Genomic DNA, 18,501 nt, shown 5'->3' with positions numbered 1-18,501 from the left:
GTGTGGCAAGAATAAATTACTGCTTGCAAAGTGAAGTCTTTTTGGGGCCATTTTGGGAATGGCTGTATATTGCTCAGAGCTTGGCCCTGGCCCTTGAGCTTAGTCCTGTGGGGATCACTGTGGAAGCAGAGGAAAGCCTCCGGATGCTGGGGGTATCTTGTACTTGAACCATTACTCAGTCCCAGCAGTCATCAGTAAATCATTACATAAGCCTTTGGGAATTCTTGTTGATGTACCTGACTTTTGATGCTGTACATTCTTTAAGTTTTCTTTGCAGAGGCAGTCTTCTTGGTAGGGAGCATTTATACAGAGTTTTGCCTTGTGCAGGTAAAGTAAGAACCAAAATCCACTACATAACAGTCAGTGCAAAGACATTTGGGTTTCCTTAACAAGTCCCAGGAGTTCAGATAGTATTAATTTTGCTTCAGGAAAGCAGTGAAGTCCAAGTCTGCTGAGCTCTCAAGTTCTCTGACTCTTGGAGTCTGTATTTGGAAATGTGCTTCCCCCTTTTCTGTTAGAGATTAATAGACCCATTAAGCCACAATTTCCTGAACACATTATTATTTTTTTTCTCTTAAGGAAAAATCTGTGTTGGAGGAAATAGATGTGATAGTGGCCAGCCTGCTGGACATCCTGCTGAGAACCATATTGGAGATCACCAGTCGCCCTCAGCCATCCGGCTCCACAATGCGGCTCCAATTCCAGGATGTCACTGTAAGATCATAAAGCAAATGGCACACAGACCACAGCACAGTTGTGCTTGTTAAGGCTTCAGTCACCTTGAAGGTGGAAATTCTGGCCTTGGGAGAATGACCTGTGTGCATTTCAAAATACATAAAGTTACCTTCCTTTTACCAGGGAACAAGATAAGAAGCATGTTTGTTAAAAGATCTTGTGTTAAGATTTTTTTTATTTCATAAAGGTAAATTTGATATTAGCTTTTACTTTGCCCAATTTAACCTGTGATTCTACATCCCTAGTCACCTTGGTAACTTTTCATCCATTAGATTGCTTGAGCAAGAGAGAATAGAGAAATAGAGCAATAGGAGTCAGGGGTCCTGATTTCTAATTCTGGATATTTTACTACAGTTAGTTGGTGTCCTAATTTGGGTGGGGAGGGGCGGGGGCAGAAGAGGAAGGGTTCAGTTTCCTCAGCTATGAAATGAGAAAGTTTGACTTGATAATTTCTAAGGTGCCTTCAAGCTCCACTATTTTATGAGTCTCATATAACATGATTTATATAAAGTACTAAGAAATAATATAACAGATAGTTAATTTTTTTGATAATAAAAATAAAGTGATATTGCATGTGCCTTTTCATATTTACATGTGTGTGTATACAGGTACATGTGTGGATGGGTGGATGGATGGATACATTTCTTTTAAAACACATTCAACTGACCAAAAGTTTGTCTGATTAAGAATATTCTTCTGTATCATTTGCATAAATAGAGTAGATACAGCTATAGTTTTCACTTACAGATTATGTGCAAAAAATGTTAGCCTGTTGCCATTCTTTTTACAAATAGTGCACAATAGAACCCCTGTCTTGAGAATGTTTGCCTAGCTCCTAATGAAAATAATTTTTGTTTTTACTTAGAAAAAAAACTACCCTGGCTCTCCTTCCAAGGTTGACTGTTTCAGGATGGCCATCTTGTGTTCAATTTTATTTTCTCTGCATTATTTTTTTTTTCTCTTAAGGAAAAATCTGTGTTGGAGGAAATAGATGTGATAGTGGCCAGCTGAGATTTACCTGCGGGGAAACCAAGCTCTGGGTTTGGGAAATACAGTTAAACTCTTAACAACCTAAGGTTAAAGATAGTATGAAAAAGCTTCTTAACATATGTAATAGTTACACTGCTTCATTTAAAGAAGAAAAGAGCAAGCAATTAATTTCTCATGGTCTTATGGAACCTCATATGTAAAAAGGTACCTACCTCATAGGGTTGACTTTCTGTGTTTAGTATACTACTTGGTCCATAGTAAATGCTCAAAACCTGTTATTATTTAATACCACTGGAGTTCATTATGATTTTGGGGTTTTTGTTTTGAATTTTTTTGTTTTGTTTTTTCCAGACTACTTTAATTAAACTTTTTATTTCATGACAATTATAGAATCATATGCAGTTATAGCAAATAATAAAGTGATATTGCATGTGTCTTTTCACCAGATTTTGCTAATAGTAACCCTTACAGAACTATAATACTATATCACAACTAGGATATTGACACTAACACAATCAAGATACAGAATATTTCCATCACCCCAAGGATCACTCATCTTACCCTTTTATAGCCAAACCCACTTCCCTTCCATCTCCACCTCTTCCTGCTTAACACTGGCAACCACAAATCTGTTCTCCATTTCTATAATTTTGTCATTTCGAGAGTGTTGTATAAATGGAGTCATACAGTATACCATATAACCTTTATGATTGGCTTTTTTTACACAGCATAATTCTTTAGAGATGCATCCATGTTATTGTGTGTATATATTTTGTTTCTATTTATTGATCAGTAGGTTCTGTGGTATGGATGTACTAAAGCATGTTTAACCACCTGGGTTGTCTCTGGATTTGGGCTGTTAGAAACAAAGCTTACATTTGTATGTACGTTTTTATGTAACCTTAAGTCTTCATTTCTCTAGGGTAAATTCCCAGGAGTATTGTTGCTGGATTGTGTGGGAGTTGCACGTTTTTCCAAGAAACTGCCAAACTCTTTTCCATAGTAGTTGTATCGTTTTACATTCTCATATACACAATGTATGAATGATTCAGTTTCTCAGTACTCTCATTAGCATTTGGGGTTGTCACTTTTTTTGGGGGGAGGGAACATTCTGATAGATAAATAATGATATCTTATTATGGTTTTAATTTGTTTTTCCCTAATAGCTAATAATGCTGAACATCTTTCCACATACTTATTTGCCACATATGTATCCTCATCAGTGAAATGTCTCATGTCTTTTTTCCATTTTCTAATTGGATTGTTTCCTACTGTTGAGTTTTCAGAGTTCTTTATATGTTCTAGATACTAGTCCTTTATTGAACATGTGGTTTACAAATATTTTCTCCCACTCGGTAGCTTTTTTCTTCATCCTCTAACAGGGTCTTTTGTAGAGTAAAATTTTTAATGTCGATCGGTTTTCCCTTTTATGGATAATGATTCTGATGTCAAATCTAAGAACTCTTTTTGTCCAGCCCTATATTCTGAAGTTTATCCCCTAGTATTTTTTCCTAAAAGTATTAAAGTTTTATATTTTACATTTAAGTCCATGAAACATTTTGAATTAATTTTTGTATAAAGCTGTGTCGGATAATTCTAACATCTCTTCAGTCTCAATGTTGACATCTGTTGTCTTTTTTCATTCAACTTGAGGTCTCCCTGACTCTTGGTATGATGAATGATTTTCAGTTGAAATCTGAACATTTTTGAATTATAAGACTCAAGATCTTATTTAAACTTTCTGTTACAGCTGGCTTTATGTGGCACTACTTTTCAGGGAAAGAGGGAGGTTGTCAGCTCATCACAGCCGTTATTACCTTCTACTGAGGTATAAGTGCAGGTTCCCCACATTGTCTCGCTAGCACTGACCAGTGGGCATGAAAGTACCTGCTCCCTGTTTGGCTTCCTCTGACACTGCTCTGCAGAGAGATGTGCAGGTGCCTGACACAACCTTGCGAGGGGCTGGGAGTCTAAGCACCCCACCCGGCCTTTACAGGTGAGGCCGGAGTTTTGAGGTGTTCAGCTGGAGTAGAGCAGTTATTGCTAAAAGTTTTGCCACGCTAAGCTGCCCTTCCCTGGTCCCTTGGCCACGAGAGTAGGCTTTTGTTGGCAGTTTTTGTTTGCAGTTGGTGTTTCAGGGTGACCAACTTCTTCAGCTCCAGGTGTGGGATATCTGAGGCAAAAAGAAAAGCCAGAGAACTCAGCACCATGCCCTTCCTCGGGTCCCAAGGTCATTAGCCAGGCTGCTTTCTTTACCTTTCAGACCCTTCTTTAACTTGTTATATATATATATAAGATTGAGGTTTTTAGTGCTGTGCTTTGTAGGAGGAAAAGGTAAAAGTATATCTACTCTGTCTTCCCCAATGCAAAGAAAGTCTCCTTCATTATGGTTTTTATGGCAACATTTTAATTGCTTCCTGGCAATACAGTTCTGATATAGTTCTGAAATTATGATGGCCCAGCAAGCAAAATCATAGCAAATACTGGATATGGTTACAGACTGCCTGGAGTCAAAAGCTCTGACACTCTTTCAAACTGCTTTGTATCCATAGACAGGGGTGTCACTGACAAATCCCTCTGGGATATATGTGGCCTTTAGGCCTTCACAATGTGATAATCAGTGCAAAGTAAGAGATGTGAAGAAGGCCATGAATCAGGTTTGTGGATAGAGGTGAGATCATCCAGTGTTTTAAATTTTATAAAATCATATAAAGAGAACCTTTCCCCTCCATAACTCTGTTGTACCCCTTGCTATGTGAAAAACCAATTTCACAAGGCATGTGGGGTGAAATTTGCTAGGAAACACTCAAATTATTTGGCAGTTTTGATTTTATGCTTTAAGACATTTTTTTGAGAGTACTCAGGTAGATATGGTTTGAATCCTACTCTGCCTCTTCATTAACTCATGCACTATCTAATATCTCTAAGCTTCTGTTTCTTTGTCTTTAAAACAGAAAATAATTGTACCTCTCTTAAAGATAGTATAATGATTTCATCAAATTTGTAAAAAGTGTTTTAAACAATATCAATGTTTTATCTAGTTATAAGTTTTAATAAATAATTTAGTTATTATTAGTTAATAACTAAATTTTATTTAGTTATTTAAGTAATTAGCCAGTTATTGTGGAAATAACAACAGTCATATTAATATTATTGCAGAAGTAATAATTATATTGTTGTGATAACTAAGTCTATGGTGAGAAAGATGCTCTGATCATTAAGTCAGTTCTCTTTGGACACTGAAGAATGCCTAATTTCTTCATTGTTTTCTCACAGAGAACAGGCTCTCTGGACAGGGAGTCTTCACATGGTAGTCCCACACTGAGCACTTTTCAGTCTTTACAGAAAAAGTGCCCACAATGAGTGGACATGCTGTGGATAAAAGCAGTACCCCAGCGTGTGGTATCAAGTGTTCCAGTTCCCTGTAAATACCATGGCTCTCATGTTGCCTCCCAGTAATACCAATAGGAGAACTGGCTTCTGCTGTATCATTAATTGCAGATAACAGTAGCCTTATTTTTACTGTTTAAAAGGTTTGTACTTTTTGTTCTTCTACTACCAACTGTTCTTTAAAGTTTAAAATGCTCTCTCTAACTGGGGGAAAAAAACAGCACTATTGTGATTAGTTCCTTTCAAAAATTTAATTGTACATGGAAGCAGATGAAATAAAGCAGCATATATGGCCATTTGCTCACACCTTCAACTAATTGGACTCCAGAGTTCCTTATAATTTATAAGTGCTTCTTTGCACATAATCCTGATAAGCACCATTTATAGTGCAGATTGACTCAGCTCAGCATAGACAATGTCTAAAAAAGATACTCTGGAGTGCTTATCTAAAGTTTTTATGCACTATGGGTTTATGTTTAGGGGAAGGAAGGGGTGTGGGAGAATTCTGGAAATTTCTGGAAAATATTGTGCATATGTATAATAGAAGGCTTCATGAAGACTGTGTTGTAGCCATCTAATACCTTCTTCACAATTATTGACAGAAATAACTGTTATATTTAATATATACATAAAATGGATACAAGCCACTGAAGCATATAATGTTTTAAAGGCAATTTATATGTAAAAAAATACTCATACTAAAACCAAGTGAATCTTGGCCATCAGTGGCTTTTTATTCTTTTTAACAAATTGTAAGTCTAGGTTTTTTGTATAGATACTTAAGATACCTTAAAAACAAAGGAAAGCACATTGTGAATGAAAAATATGTTAGTAAAATATTGAACTTCTAGGCCTCTTCACTGGTTAAATGTACTTTGAGTTCCTAAATAGGGTAAGTGAATAAATCAAATGACACTGAAGAATAGATGTTGAGACTGACAACATATAAATGTGCTAGAGACTAGATATCAGGATAAGTTGTTTGCAATGGGCCTAAATCAGATATGACATAATACAAATACTTAATAACCTAGACTCAAAATAGTGTTCTTGTGTATACATTGATTGTAGACTTAAAGTCTTTATTTTTTAATAATTTTTCTTCCTGTTACTAAAATTATTACAAAAATCTGTAATTATTCTACTTCAAGGTATATCATATTCAGAGGATGGTATGTTGAAATAAATGTTTTAGGAATATTAGTCTGTTAGCTGTATCAGAGTTAGTGTAGAATGTAGGAAAACTAAGGAATGAAAAATTGAATGGGTTTCTACCAACTAGATTTGCATTTTTAAGTCAAAACATAATAAAGAGGTTAAAAAGACAGATTCTTATGTACCAATTTCTACTTGAAATATAATCCCAAAACTCCAGTATATTTCTTCTATAAAATCAAGTAAGTCTGAGCAGTGGGAAGAAGAGCCAGAGATACCTGGGTTCACATCCCAGCTTCATCATTTTCTAATTGTGGAACCTGCGATAAATACCTTAAACTTAAGAGATCTTACTGTAAAGTTAAATTAATAGTGTCTACCCAACAAGGCTTTTAGTAAGGAAGAATTTGATAATACAATCAAAATATAATAACTTATGCATAGTACCATTGTATAAGTGATAATGTAGTCATAATATCTTTTTATTTTATTAAGGTGAAATTGATAAACAAAAAGTTACACATGTTCAAAGTATACAATTTGACAAATTTTGACATTTGTATATACCTACTAACCATCATGACAATCAAGATAATTAACATGTCCATCACTCTCAGAAAATATTGTTTCCTCTCTATGCCCTCCACCATACTACCTCATAGAGAATGGAATCATAGAGTGCATAGTTACTATTGTTGGGTTTTTTTTTGTGGGGAAGGCATTCTGACTTTCCCTCAATATAATCATTTCAGTTTCTTCAGTGATGTTGTGTGTATCAATAGCTCATTCCTTTTTAATGCTGAATAGCATTCCATTATATGTATATACTACAATTCATTTATTCATTCACCTGCTATTGGACATTTGGGTTGTTCCTGATTTGGGCTATTCCATCCTATTTACCTGTGTTTCTGCTTTGACATCAATAACATAGTAGCCTGATTACTATAGCTTTATAATAAGTCTTGAAGAGAGGTAGTATAATTCCTTCAATTTTGTTTTCTCTTCAGTTGTTTTGATTATTTCAGGACCTTTACATTTCCATATGCATTTAAAATCAGCTTGTCACTTTCTACCTCATTAAAAAGCCTGCTGTGATATTGATTGGGATTGCATAGAATCTACAAATCAATTTGGGGAGAATTAACATCTTAACAATATTCAATTTCCCAATCCATGAACATAGTGTATCTCCATTTATTTATGTCTTTGATTGTTCTCATCAATGTTTTGTAATTTTTAGTGTACAGATCTTATATCTCTTTTGTCTATATGTGTCACCAAGAATTTCGTATTTCAATGGTATTATGAACTACATTATTTTAAATATGAATTTCTGATGTTCATTTCTAGTATGTAGAAGTAAAATTGATTTTTTTTTTTGAGAGGGCATATCTTATATTTATTGATCAAATGGTTGTTAACAACAATAAAATTCTGTATAGGGGACTCAATGCACAATCATTAATCAATCCCAAGCCTAATTCTCAACAGTCTCCAATCTTCTGAAGCATAATGAACAAGTTCTTACATGGTGAACAGTGCAAGGGCAGTCATCACAGAAACTTTCAGTTTTGATCACGCATTATGAACTACAAAAAATCAGGTCAAATATGAATATTCATTTGATTTTTATACTTGATTTATATGTGGATCCCACATTTCTCCCTTTATTATTATTATAATTATTTTTTTAAATAAAATGCTGAAGTGGTAGGTAGATGTAAGATAAAGGTAGAAAACTTAGTTTAGTGTTGTAAGAGAGCAAATGTAGATGATCAGGTGTGTGCCTGTAGACTATGTGTTAATCCAAGCTAGACAAGGGCAAGAAAACATCCACGATGCAGAAGATTTCTCTCAAAACAGGGGGAGAGAGGTTCTAAGCCTCCCCTCTGTTGATCCCCAATTTCTCACCTGATGGGCCCTCTGCAACTGTGCCTGCCTTAGGTTGTTCCTCCCTTGAGGAATCTTACCCGTCTCTGGCTAACCAGTCATCTTCTGGGGCCATACAGGGAGATGTAAAGTTGGTGAGAGAGAAGCCATATTGTTTGAAAAGGTTAGCTTTTTACTTCTTTGCTGATTTATGCCCTGTGGCTTCTATGCCCAGCATTTGTCTTGAAGTATCTTTAGCACTTGGAGGAATTATGATACTCGGTAAATTCGATATGAGGCACGAATTCTATTTAAGGGTTGTAATTAGGAAGGAAGAAGAAAAGCTATAGAGGTAGCAGGCGGAAGAAAACATGGGAAGATTGATTATTTCTTTGACATATCTTCTTGTAGAGTAATTTAAGCATGTATAGGTTTTAACTACTAATTAAATTGCGCACACACATTAACATAATAGGAATACAATTACATAACCAAAGCAGATCTATAATTACCAGCCATCTCCAGTGCAGCCAAGAAAACCAGTTAGGTACCCTAGGCATTTGTGAAAATTTGTCTATGATATGATGGATATTGTCCAACTGTACTTGAACAGTCTGAGAGAAATCAGACAAATTAAAACAGCCCATTCCTGGGAACTGTTCACATCCCATATGTTCTTTTAACAGTAGATAATCTGTAGTTGTAAGATTTTGGAGCGCTACAACTTGCACTTCTCCTAATTCTTGGTTGAGTTCCAACAGTGTAGATCCAGTCAAATTTGTTGTTTTACTGTATGCACAGGCCAGCTTAGATATCTCCTTCTTCATTCCAATGGCAAGTCCAGGAACCGGTGGGATGAATGCAGCTACAACTGCAGCATCACCTGGATCTTTGTTGAGGTTTTTTGATGATCATCTTCTAGTATGACTCTTCCAGAGTGTGTTGATGTTGGAAGTTCTTCTTCGTATTGTATCTTAGTTCATTTTCGGGGTAGCCAAATTAGGCTTTGATCCTCTGTATAAACACAAACAGACCCTTTGCCCACACTTTGATATGCCCTTTATACCATTGTGTAGAACTCATTGGAGGTCACCACATAGGAACTGCTTTTTTTTTTAAGAGAAAGGAATATTATCAGGAAAGTGTACCTCCATAGCCAATCATCTGACACCCTTTAAATGATCAAAATTAAGGATATTTAAAACATGCATTAATCGTTGATTTACACTTAGTTTTATTCTATCATGGAGTAATCCCCCTTTTCTTTCTTTCTTTTTTTTTGTTATCTTTAATCTACACTTACATGAAGAATATTATGTTTACTAGGCTCTCCCCCATACCAGGTCCCCACCATAAACCCCTTTACAGTCACTGTCCATCAGCATAGCTAAATGTTGTAAAATTGATTTTTATGTATTGAACTTTTATTCTGGGACATTGGTTAACTATCTTAGGCAGTCCTCATAGCTCATTATAGATTCCATGGTATTTTCTATGTACACAAATACGTGATTAAAGATAGCTTTTTTTGAAAATTCCTTTCCAATATGTATTTCTTTATTGCTTGGTTTTGCTTCATTGCACTGGCTAGAACCTTCAGTATAATATTGAATAGAAGTGGTGAACTATTTAAGCTTTGGAATGTCTGAAAAGTCTTTATTTTTGTTTTTGTTTTTGAAAGATATTTTCACTGGGTAACAAATTCCTGGTTGATAGTTGTTTTCTTTCAATATTCTGTAAAGATGTTGCTCCACTATCTTCTAACTAATATTGTTTCCAATGAGAAACCTCTCATCCTTATCTTTGTTCTTCTGTATCCAATGTGTTTTTTTCCTCAATTGGTGTTAATATTTTCTCTTTAACTCTGGTTTATAAGCAATTTTACTATGATGTGCATTGGTATATTTTTTTTCTGTGTTTCTTGTGCTTATGGCTTATTGAAATTCTTTGATACATAGATTTATAGTTTCCAATCAATCAAATTTTTCCCCTTATTTCTTCAGTTACTTTTTCTGTCTCTCCTATTCTTTAGGGTCTTCAATATTAAATATATATTCTACTACTTGAAGTTGCCTACCATTCACTGGATGATTTTTTTTCTCTCTGTGTTTTATTTTGGAGAATTTCTATTACCCTGTCTTCTCTCTCTGTGTTTTATTTTGGAGAATTTCTATTACGCTGTCTTCAAACTCAATAGTTTTTTCTTCTGCAGTCTCTAATCTGCTCTTAGTCCTGCAGTGACTTTTCATCTCATAAAGTCTTTATCTCTAGGAGTTCAATTTGGGTCTTTTTTATATCTTTCATGTCTCTAATTAAAATGTTCAATATTTCCTCTAACTTCCTAAATATATAGAATATAATAATAATAATATCTATTTTAATGACCTTGACTGCTAATTCTAATATCTGTGTTTATTTCTGGTGATTGGGCTTTTTTTTCCCTCCTCATTTGCATCATCATTTTTTCATGCATCTTTGTATCCCTGACAATTTTTTGAGTGCCAGATACTGTGAATTTTATCTTTTTGGAAGCTGGATATATTTTTTTTAATTCCTAAAGATATCTTTGAGGTTTGCCCTGAAATGAAGTTAGATTTCTTGGAAGCTGATTGTTTTGGGTCTTGCTTTTGAGTTTTCTTAAGTAGGATCAGAGCAGCATTTATTCTAGGAGTAATTTTTCCCTGCTACTGAGGAAATATCTTTTTTAGTTCTCTGATTCCCTGTTAATTTCAGGGCTTTTCCAGCTTGGTGGGTACCAAAACAAACTATTCCCAGTCCTGTGTGAGCACCAGGTACTGTTCTCTCAGCCCTTTTGGGTAATTATTTTATTAGCCTTGGGTTCTCACTCACATGCAGTAAAATATTAATAATTGTGCCCTTAAATTTTCCACTTCTGTGTTAAGCATCAGAGGTCCCTTTGTTCATTAACAAAGTATTATTGCGCTGAGAGGATATTTCTGCTAGCCCATACTGGTTAGTTTCTTAAATATTTTCTCTAATAAGTGTGCAGGGATGATTGTCATACCTGTGTGTTACAAATGATTATCCATGTGCAAAGAGTCAGCCTACATCTCTGGTTATCCTGACATGGCCATTAAGTGGCCTCCTGAGGCCTCTCTTGGCAGCTGGTAGAAATACATTTGACTGTCCTGACTTATCTGCCTCTATGAGAAAATCCACTCTGAAGGCTTTTAGTCTCTAACTTTACATGTGAAGCTATAGTCTCTATGTAAACTCAAAAAAACCAATTCCCAATTAAATTTCATTTCTGTAAATTTACACTTAGTTACAACTGATTGTTTCAACTGTTGTATTTGTATAGTTTTAAACATTATTGTTATAATTATAAGTAGATAAATTCTTTGCTGGGCAAAAACAGTTGCACTGAAGACAGATATTTTAAATTAGAAGTACATTGGAAATGCAAGTGATAGCGATTTCATATGTATTGAAAGGATGCCACATTCTTACTAATTTTTAAGAACTGGACTTTTTTTAAGGTGTCAATCACATAGCACCCAAGCACATAAGGATCACTATTAAACTATTTAAAAGGAGATGAGAGCCAACATTACACAGTGCATGGCTTTCACTACATCCTTTGAGTAAGCAGATGGGCATTCTGATAAGGTGGAGGAAATTATGTGAACTCAAAAGTGGAGCATGAAGTTACAGGAAGAGCTTTGGAGTCAGGAAGACCTAGAGATAACCGCAGCTCTGCCGCTTTCTAGTGGTATGCCATTGAGCTAGTCTAATAGCCCACTGAACCTATATTTCACCTTCTTTAAATAATCATTATACCCCCTACTACATAATGTTGATATGAGGCTCAAATGATATAATGAATATAATGAATAAAGTTATAGTAAGTGTTCAATAAATGAACATCATTGCTCTACGTCCTTTAAATGTATGAAGTTAGTTCCCTAGTGAAAAACTTCCACCAAAATTAAAAATCCACTGTAAATTTTAAAATGTGTGTATACCAAGTAAATGGTAATCATCACAGGGAGAAATTTCAACTGGATATTATGGTTATTTAGATTAAAAAGACTTCACAGGATAAGTTTGTATCATAGTGAGTTTTTTTAGGTGTTCTGTTTGATCATAGTTCCAAGTAAGTTACTGCTGTTGTTTTATGTCCTTACTAAAGAAATATGCTTATTTGTTTTTTTAATTAGGGGGAGTTTGTTGCTTGTCTCCTATCTCTATTACGACAAATGACAGATAGACATTATCAACAACTTCTTGATAGTTTCAGTACAAAGGAAGAACTAAGGGTAAGTGACATTTTAAAAATTTTCCTTTAATATATCTTTTTAGCTTCTCTTGTTCTTACTCATCATTGTTCAGATAATTCTTTAACAGTTGCCTTACCTGTTTCTATTAAATTCTAAGCAATTTTTTCTAAGGTTCTTACATCTTTATCCTGGCTTTTTAATGTTTCTTCTATTCAAGCAAAGCAATGAACTCTTACTTTGGACAAGGACATAGGATTTAAAACAGTTGTCATCAAAGTCCAATAAACTAGAAACAGAATAACAGAACTAATGAAATGAAAGAAAATAGGCTAACTCTAGTTAAGTTGACTTAGAAATATTGCCGTAATAGAAGATAAGGAAGAACATATAAATATGTTAACTGATTTCATCCCTCTCAAACCAAAATGGAAAGCTGTGGCTACAACATTCTGACTAGGGAAGCATAGTTATATTTGACATTCTCTATCAGCTATAGTCTAATCAATATGCTGTGCTAGTCTGACAGGCTGACATTAAATAGAAAATATTAATGCCAGGTTTATAAAAATCCAAACTTTGCTGAGGTTTAGGGAACTTTAATGCTTCCTCCATGGTGCTCACTAGGAGCTTTGAAGTTGATTGTCCTCAATTGGAGAGATAACCCATCATCTGTTCATATTTAATTTTATTTCTCTAACATCTCCTCAGTTTTCCAGACAACCTCAAATATAAACCATTTTAATGGAAGAGTCACTTAAATGCTAGAGGGTGGAGAATCACACACAGTGGGAATAACCAGGCTGCAGCATTGGCCTGACTGGAAGCCTTCTCAGGACCTCAGGGGAATATCTGTAGATTTTTAAAATAAAGATAGTTGATAATGGTGACTTATCTTTGACTTTTAACTGCCTGGATAATGTTGAATGACCTCAGAAGAACTTCTCTGTGACTTTGGAGCATTGACAAGCTGAGTCATATGAAACAAAGAATAGGTTTGGACAGTTGTAACCTATGTACTCAATTGTAACCTAAGTTGCTTGATTGGCATATGCCCAAGCCTGAAAATATATTTTTCATGCCTCTATTCAATTTTGAGTTTAGAATTAAACATGGATAAACTTACCCACTCTACAGAAAGAAATCTGTGTTTTAAAAGGAAGATAATTGTGGAGTTTTCAACTTTCATCAGAAGTTGAATGTTTAACATCATTGATGAACTCTTTAAGTTTTACTTTTAAAGTCTATGACTTCATGTTTCAAAATTTCATATAGGAAAAGACTGCCCGTTTTTATAAAGCCTGGGAGTAACAAGAACAGCAGAAAAGCAAAAATTGAAAAAACATGATTAATTTAATCTAGGTATTGAGTTTTACATTTTAATATTCACATTAACAATAATAAAGCTAATGGAAGTAATGAATGAAGTGTTTTATGTGGCCTTTTGTTTTCAGTCGACACACACCTTTTCAAAGGACATGTATTTCCCTCTTCAAAATTAATTAGTCCTTTAGGATAGGAAAAGTATTTAATGATATTAAATACTACGTGTGTCCTTCAGGAAATGTAGAGTGAGCAATTACAGCATGCCAAATACTACCAGTGTTATGTAGCCAGGAACAAAATGTCGAGTCCTGTAGTGAGAGGAATCAGAGAGGTAATGGGCATTGATGCTGTGAGTGATGAAGGCCCAGGGAAAGCACATGGTACTTGGATCATCTAGGAGTCGCTGCTAACCCAGACTTAAAGCAACAAGAAAACTCCCCAAGGAAGGTCTTAGCTGGAAGCACAGAGGTGAGGAGTGTGCTGAATCTATCAGATCTCTCAACTAAAATGTCACCTGAAAATGCTAATTGAAATAGCACACACCCCACCCCACCCTTGTAACAGTTCTTGGAATATTTTTAGTTTATTTGTTAACATGTGTCCCCAACTCGTAGCCACTGGGTTATAAGCTCCTATGCCTAAGGTTTTGGCTGGTTCACTGCTGTATCCTCAGATCCCAGAACCTGCCTACCACATTGTAGGCATTGAAGAAACATGTTGATTGTTTGATATAATATAGAGTGTGAGGAAGAGAGCTGTAAGCCATTGGGCTCTCTGACTGTGTATAGACTTCAGTTTGAGGACATTTGGAAATTACAGAAGGTTTTAAAAGGGAGAGATATGATTACCTTTGAGATGTGATCACATTTAAGAACCTGTCTGGTTGCAGTATTGAAATAGATTAGCCAAGGTCAAGACAGTGGGCAGAACCCTGTAAAGGACCTGATGTAATAGTCTAAGCAAGAGAAGACTTGCCTGAGACAGAGGCGAACATGATGGTCAATTCTAGAGACATTTAGGAAGATGAATTGACAGGACCTGCTGACTGATTATATTTTTAAAAGGTGAAGGAAAGAGAAGAGTTGAAGATAACTCCCAGGTTCTTTGAAACCTGGCTGGATGTCAGTGCCATTCACCACATGGGGAGTCATTTAGGTCAGGTGGTACTGGATTATATGGATAAACTGATTATAAAATCCAAATTTTTTAAATACTTTGGGATTTGCGTATTGTGGTAAAGGAAGTGAGGGCCCCAACAGCAAACAGCAAACATTTACATAAAAATTACTGCGTGCAGAGCACTGTTCTAAGAGATTGATCAGTATTAACTCATTTACTCCTCAAAAGAAACCCATGAGGTAGGCACTATTATTATTTTATTACCAATGTCAATTGTTTGATTAAGGGTATCACAACATTAGTTTATAATTGTGATGTGTATATAATGGAACAGTTAGGGAATACCTCCTCACCGCCACTGCCATGTGCCAGAAGCAATGCCATACATTTTCCTTCATTTTACTGACCTCCCCGTGTTCGTCTTGCTGCACCTCACCGGCCTGCTGTTATCATCAAGTAACTGGCAGGACCAGGAATTCTATTACCAGGATTCTATTAGCATCTGAGTTCTCTGCTCAGGCAGCTAAACTTAGCTTTTTCCTAAACCTTAATAACTTCCCTGAATGAAAATCTTTGCTATCAAATTGCTTACAATTTCATTGATCAACTCTTTAAAAGTAGTAAGGTGGTGGTTCTAGTCATGAAGTGTGAATGAAAGGCCAAATTAGTAGATAAAAAGTTATTTGGAGTTTTTGTGTCTACATTTAGGTTAGATATGGAACATATAAGGGAACTCTCCATAAGAAAAGGTATAACATAATAGAGGAATATTTAATGGAAAATTTTAATTGACATGGGGATTAGATACTAAAAATACCATATAATCCTGCTTGTTTAAAGTGCTATCAGAGTATATGTCCCACTCTCCTCCACACACATTTATTCTAATCCCCAGAGGTAACTACTGTTAACACAAAGGGTTGTGTCCTCATAGACTACTTTCTGTGATAGACACACACCTTCAATTTTTCTAAATGGAATCATATTATTCATATTAGTTGTACTTTTTTATACAATAATATGTCATGGATATTGTAGGGTCTACTACATCAATTATTTCTCTGAATCACAATATATGGGTGCTAAATGATTTAATCATTCCCCTTTTAATGGGCATCCAGGATGTTTCTGATTTTTGCCATTAGGAAGGATACTGCAGTGAACATCTTGATATATATGTCTCTACAGACTTGCGCCTTTATTGCTATTGCATGAATTTCCAAAAGCAGAACTGTTGGGTCATACCCATTTTAAATCTCAATTGATATTGACAAATTATATATTGAGATTTTCAAATCAATATTTTTGTTGGTCTTTATTATTTTTATTGGTCTTTATTCCTAGCAGCACTGCTTTCTTCTTTCTTACCAATTCAAAGAAAAATTTGGCTTGGCATTTCACGGTGGTTCTCTGAATTAAAATGAATTTTGAAAGTATGTAGTTCTCAAGTATCTGCTAAGATGAACAGCGTTTTCACTCCTTTCTGGCTTGAGGAACCTGGATGTCTCCAGGGTTACTGTCGGAGCGGCTTCTGGAACTTTGAGCTCAGTCTGCCGTCTCTTCTGCGGGGTCCTCAGGTGCTCGCGGGGTCCGCGCGTGCGTGGTGGGAGTCACGGTGTCAGCAGGACCCTGCAGGAGCGAGGCCCCGAAGGCCGCGGCTCAGCACTGCTTCATTCTTTCCTTCTCAAGAATGCAGTGTTATTTTAGAAATGAACAAAAGCAAAAATTTTGAAGTGATTCGGGTGTTTTTCTCTCCTTCTGTAGTCGTAATGTTTTATTATACACCCACCTTCCACTGGGGCTGAAGTTTTGTCCATATCCCTGGTGTTTCACGTATACAGAGAGCAGTGAGACTCCTGTTCTTTATTGATTTTGACTTTTCATAAACTGTGGGGATCTTGCTTTAAGCATGAGATCATACATTTCTGGAGGTCAAGCATGGCACTATTATAACCTTTCATTGTCTTCCATATACTGGCCCACTGTTTTCAAAAATCAGGTCAGGTGAAGTTTCAACCAACTTTAAAACTCTGAGGACTTCACATGACCTATGGGGCCAAATCCCATCTCTCTGTCAGGTCTTCCCCAGCCTCAGTCTACTTTCCCATCCTCACTATCACCTACCTTTTCCAGATACCTTAACTCCAGCCATGTAAAATAACTTGCATATTCCTGACAAACCATATATAAATTTTTAATTCCTCTGAATTATTATTTTTTGTCTACTGGAAGTGCCAATTCCTCTACCACTTCACTTCCATTGCTTGACTTGCACCACCATTAATCTCTTCCATGATTTCAGCTCATGCTATAAAATCCAACTCAAAAGGCATTGTAATTATTTGTTGTTCCCTTGTATTCTTGATGACTCTAGACTCCATGAGGGTAGGAACCATGTCTTTGTGTGCTAAGCGCAGAGCCTGGCATCTCATGTCTTTGTTCAGTGAAGCAACACTCTTAATAAATGTCTGCCTGCTTCATAAGCCATCTTTTCCTATACAGTTATTTCAACTTACAGTCTTTATTTTATTACAGAAAAACAGTTCTATACCTCTCAAATATTGAAGACTGCATGGGAGTTATTTCTGCATAATGTACTTAAATATTCAGTTTTAAGGATATGAATTTCAATGTGATAATGATTATTAGCACCCTTTAATTGAATTCAATTACATGTCAGACATATTACATATTTGAAATTTGTGACAAATTTTTAAAATAACATTTATTATAATCTAAATCATAGGTAAAAGAAATGTGTTTTTAGAAGGCCCTGTCCCTGTTTGCTCTTGACAAGGAGACAGTGTCCTGGTCTATCTACCTAACTCATGATGCCTTATTTTCTGGGTGTCTTAACTCATGTTTCATGATCTCAGGATTCCTCTTCTGTCTTTCACCATTCTGTTTCATAAACCTAATTTTCATCTTCTGCTTTACTGATACCAGTCATGCCTGAAGACAAAACAGTTTCCTTATACAATAAAGTCAGAGAATCAGTAAGGCACAGAGCTGACCCTCTGACACGGCTGCGTAAACCCCTGTGTCGCCACATTGCCTTCAGGACAAATTTCCAAACTCCGTACCATGGAAAACGTATAGATTTATTCATCTTTTACCTTATATTTATTCATCTATCTTTGATTGATCCCTATTTATTTATCATCTTTCTCTCTCTCTCTCTTTCTCATTCATCCCCGTTTGTCTTTCACCCCACTTCTTGTCTGTCTGCAGGCCAGGCACCCAGTGTTCTCCTCTGTTTCTGAGGCTTGCTGGTGCTCTTTCCTCTGCATGGAGTACCTGCCCCTGAGACTTACCCTACTTGTACTGCAAGCATATATCTGTGCAGTTTTTAGACTAACATTCATCTCTCCCACCAAATCGTAAGCTCCATGAAGGCAAAGATCACACTCAGCTTACTATGATGTGGCATGTTGTGGGCATGCCATAAATATTGTTGCATGAATAAATAAAAGAATATATTTTACCCCACTAGGTGTCCCCAGCACCTAATACTGTGCCTGGCACATAATAAAGTACCCAGCATTTTTGAATGAAAAAATGTTAGTGATAATTTCTAATAGCATAACACATTGCTTCGTTCTTTTCTATTTGAATATGGGATGTTTTATTGTTCAGTTCTCATATAAACTTCCTTACTCAAACCTCTTGCATTGCG

General features: G+C 35.7%; 1 protein-coding gene across 1 annotated transcript in view; it reads left to right on the top strand.

Moving 5' to 3' along the window:
• Positions 1-18,501, top strand: part of DOCK4 (dedicator of cytokinesis 4) — a 418,723-nt gene that overhangs the window by 322,011 nt on the left and 78,211 nt on the right. Inside the window, exons 25-26 of the mRNA XM_036897350.2 lie at positions 580-714; positions 12,324-12,422. Coding sequence (XP_036753245.2) covers positions 580-714; positions 12,324-12,422 — 234 coding nt within the window. The remainder of the gene's footprint in view (positions 1-579; positions 715-12,323; positions 12,423-18,501) is intronic.

The sequence above is a fragment of the Manis pentadactyla genome, chromosome 7 (assembly GCF_030020395.1).
Source record: "Manis pentadactyla isolate mManPen7 chromosome 7, mManPen7.hap1, whole genome shotgun sequence".
Classification (NCBI taxonomy): Eukaryota; Metazoa; Chordata; class Mammalia; order Pholidota; family Manidae; genus Manis; species Manis pentadactyla.
This window is presented reverse-complemented; position numbering and strand designations above follow the sequence as displayed.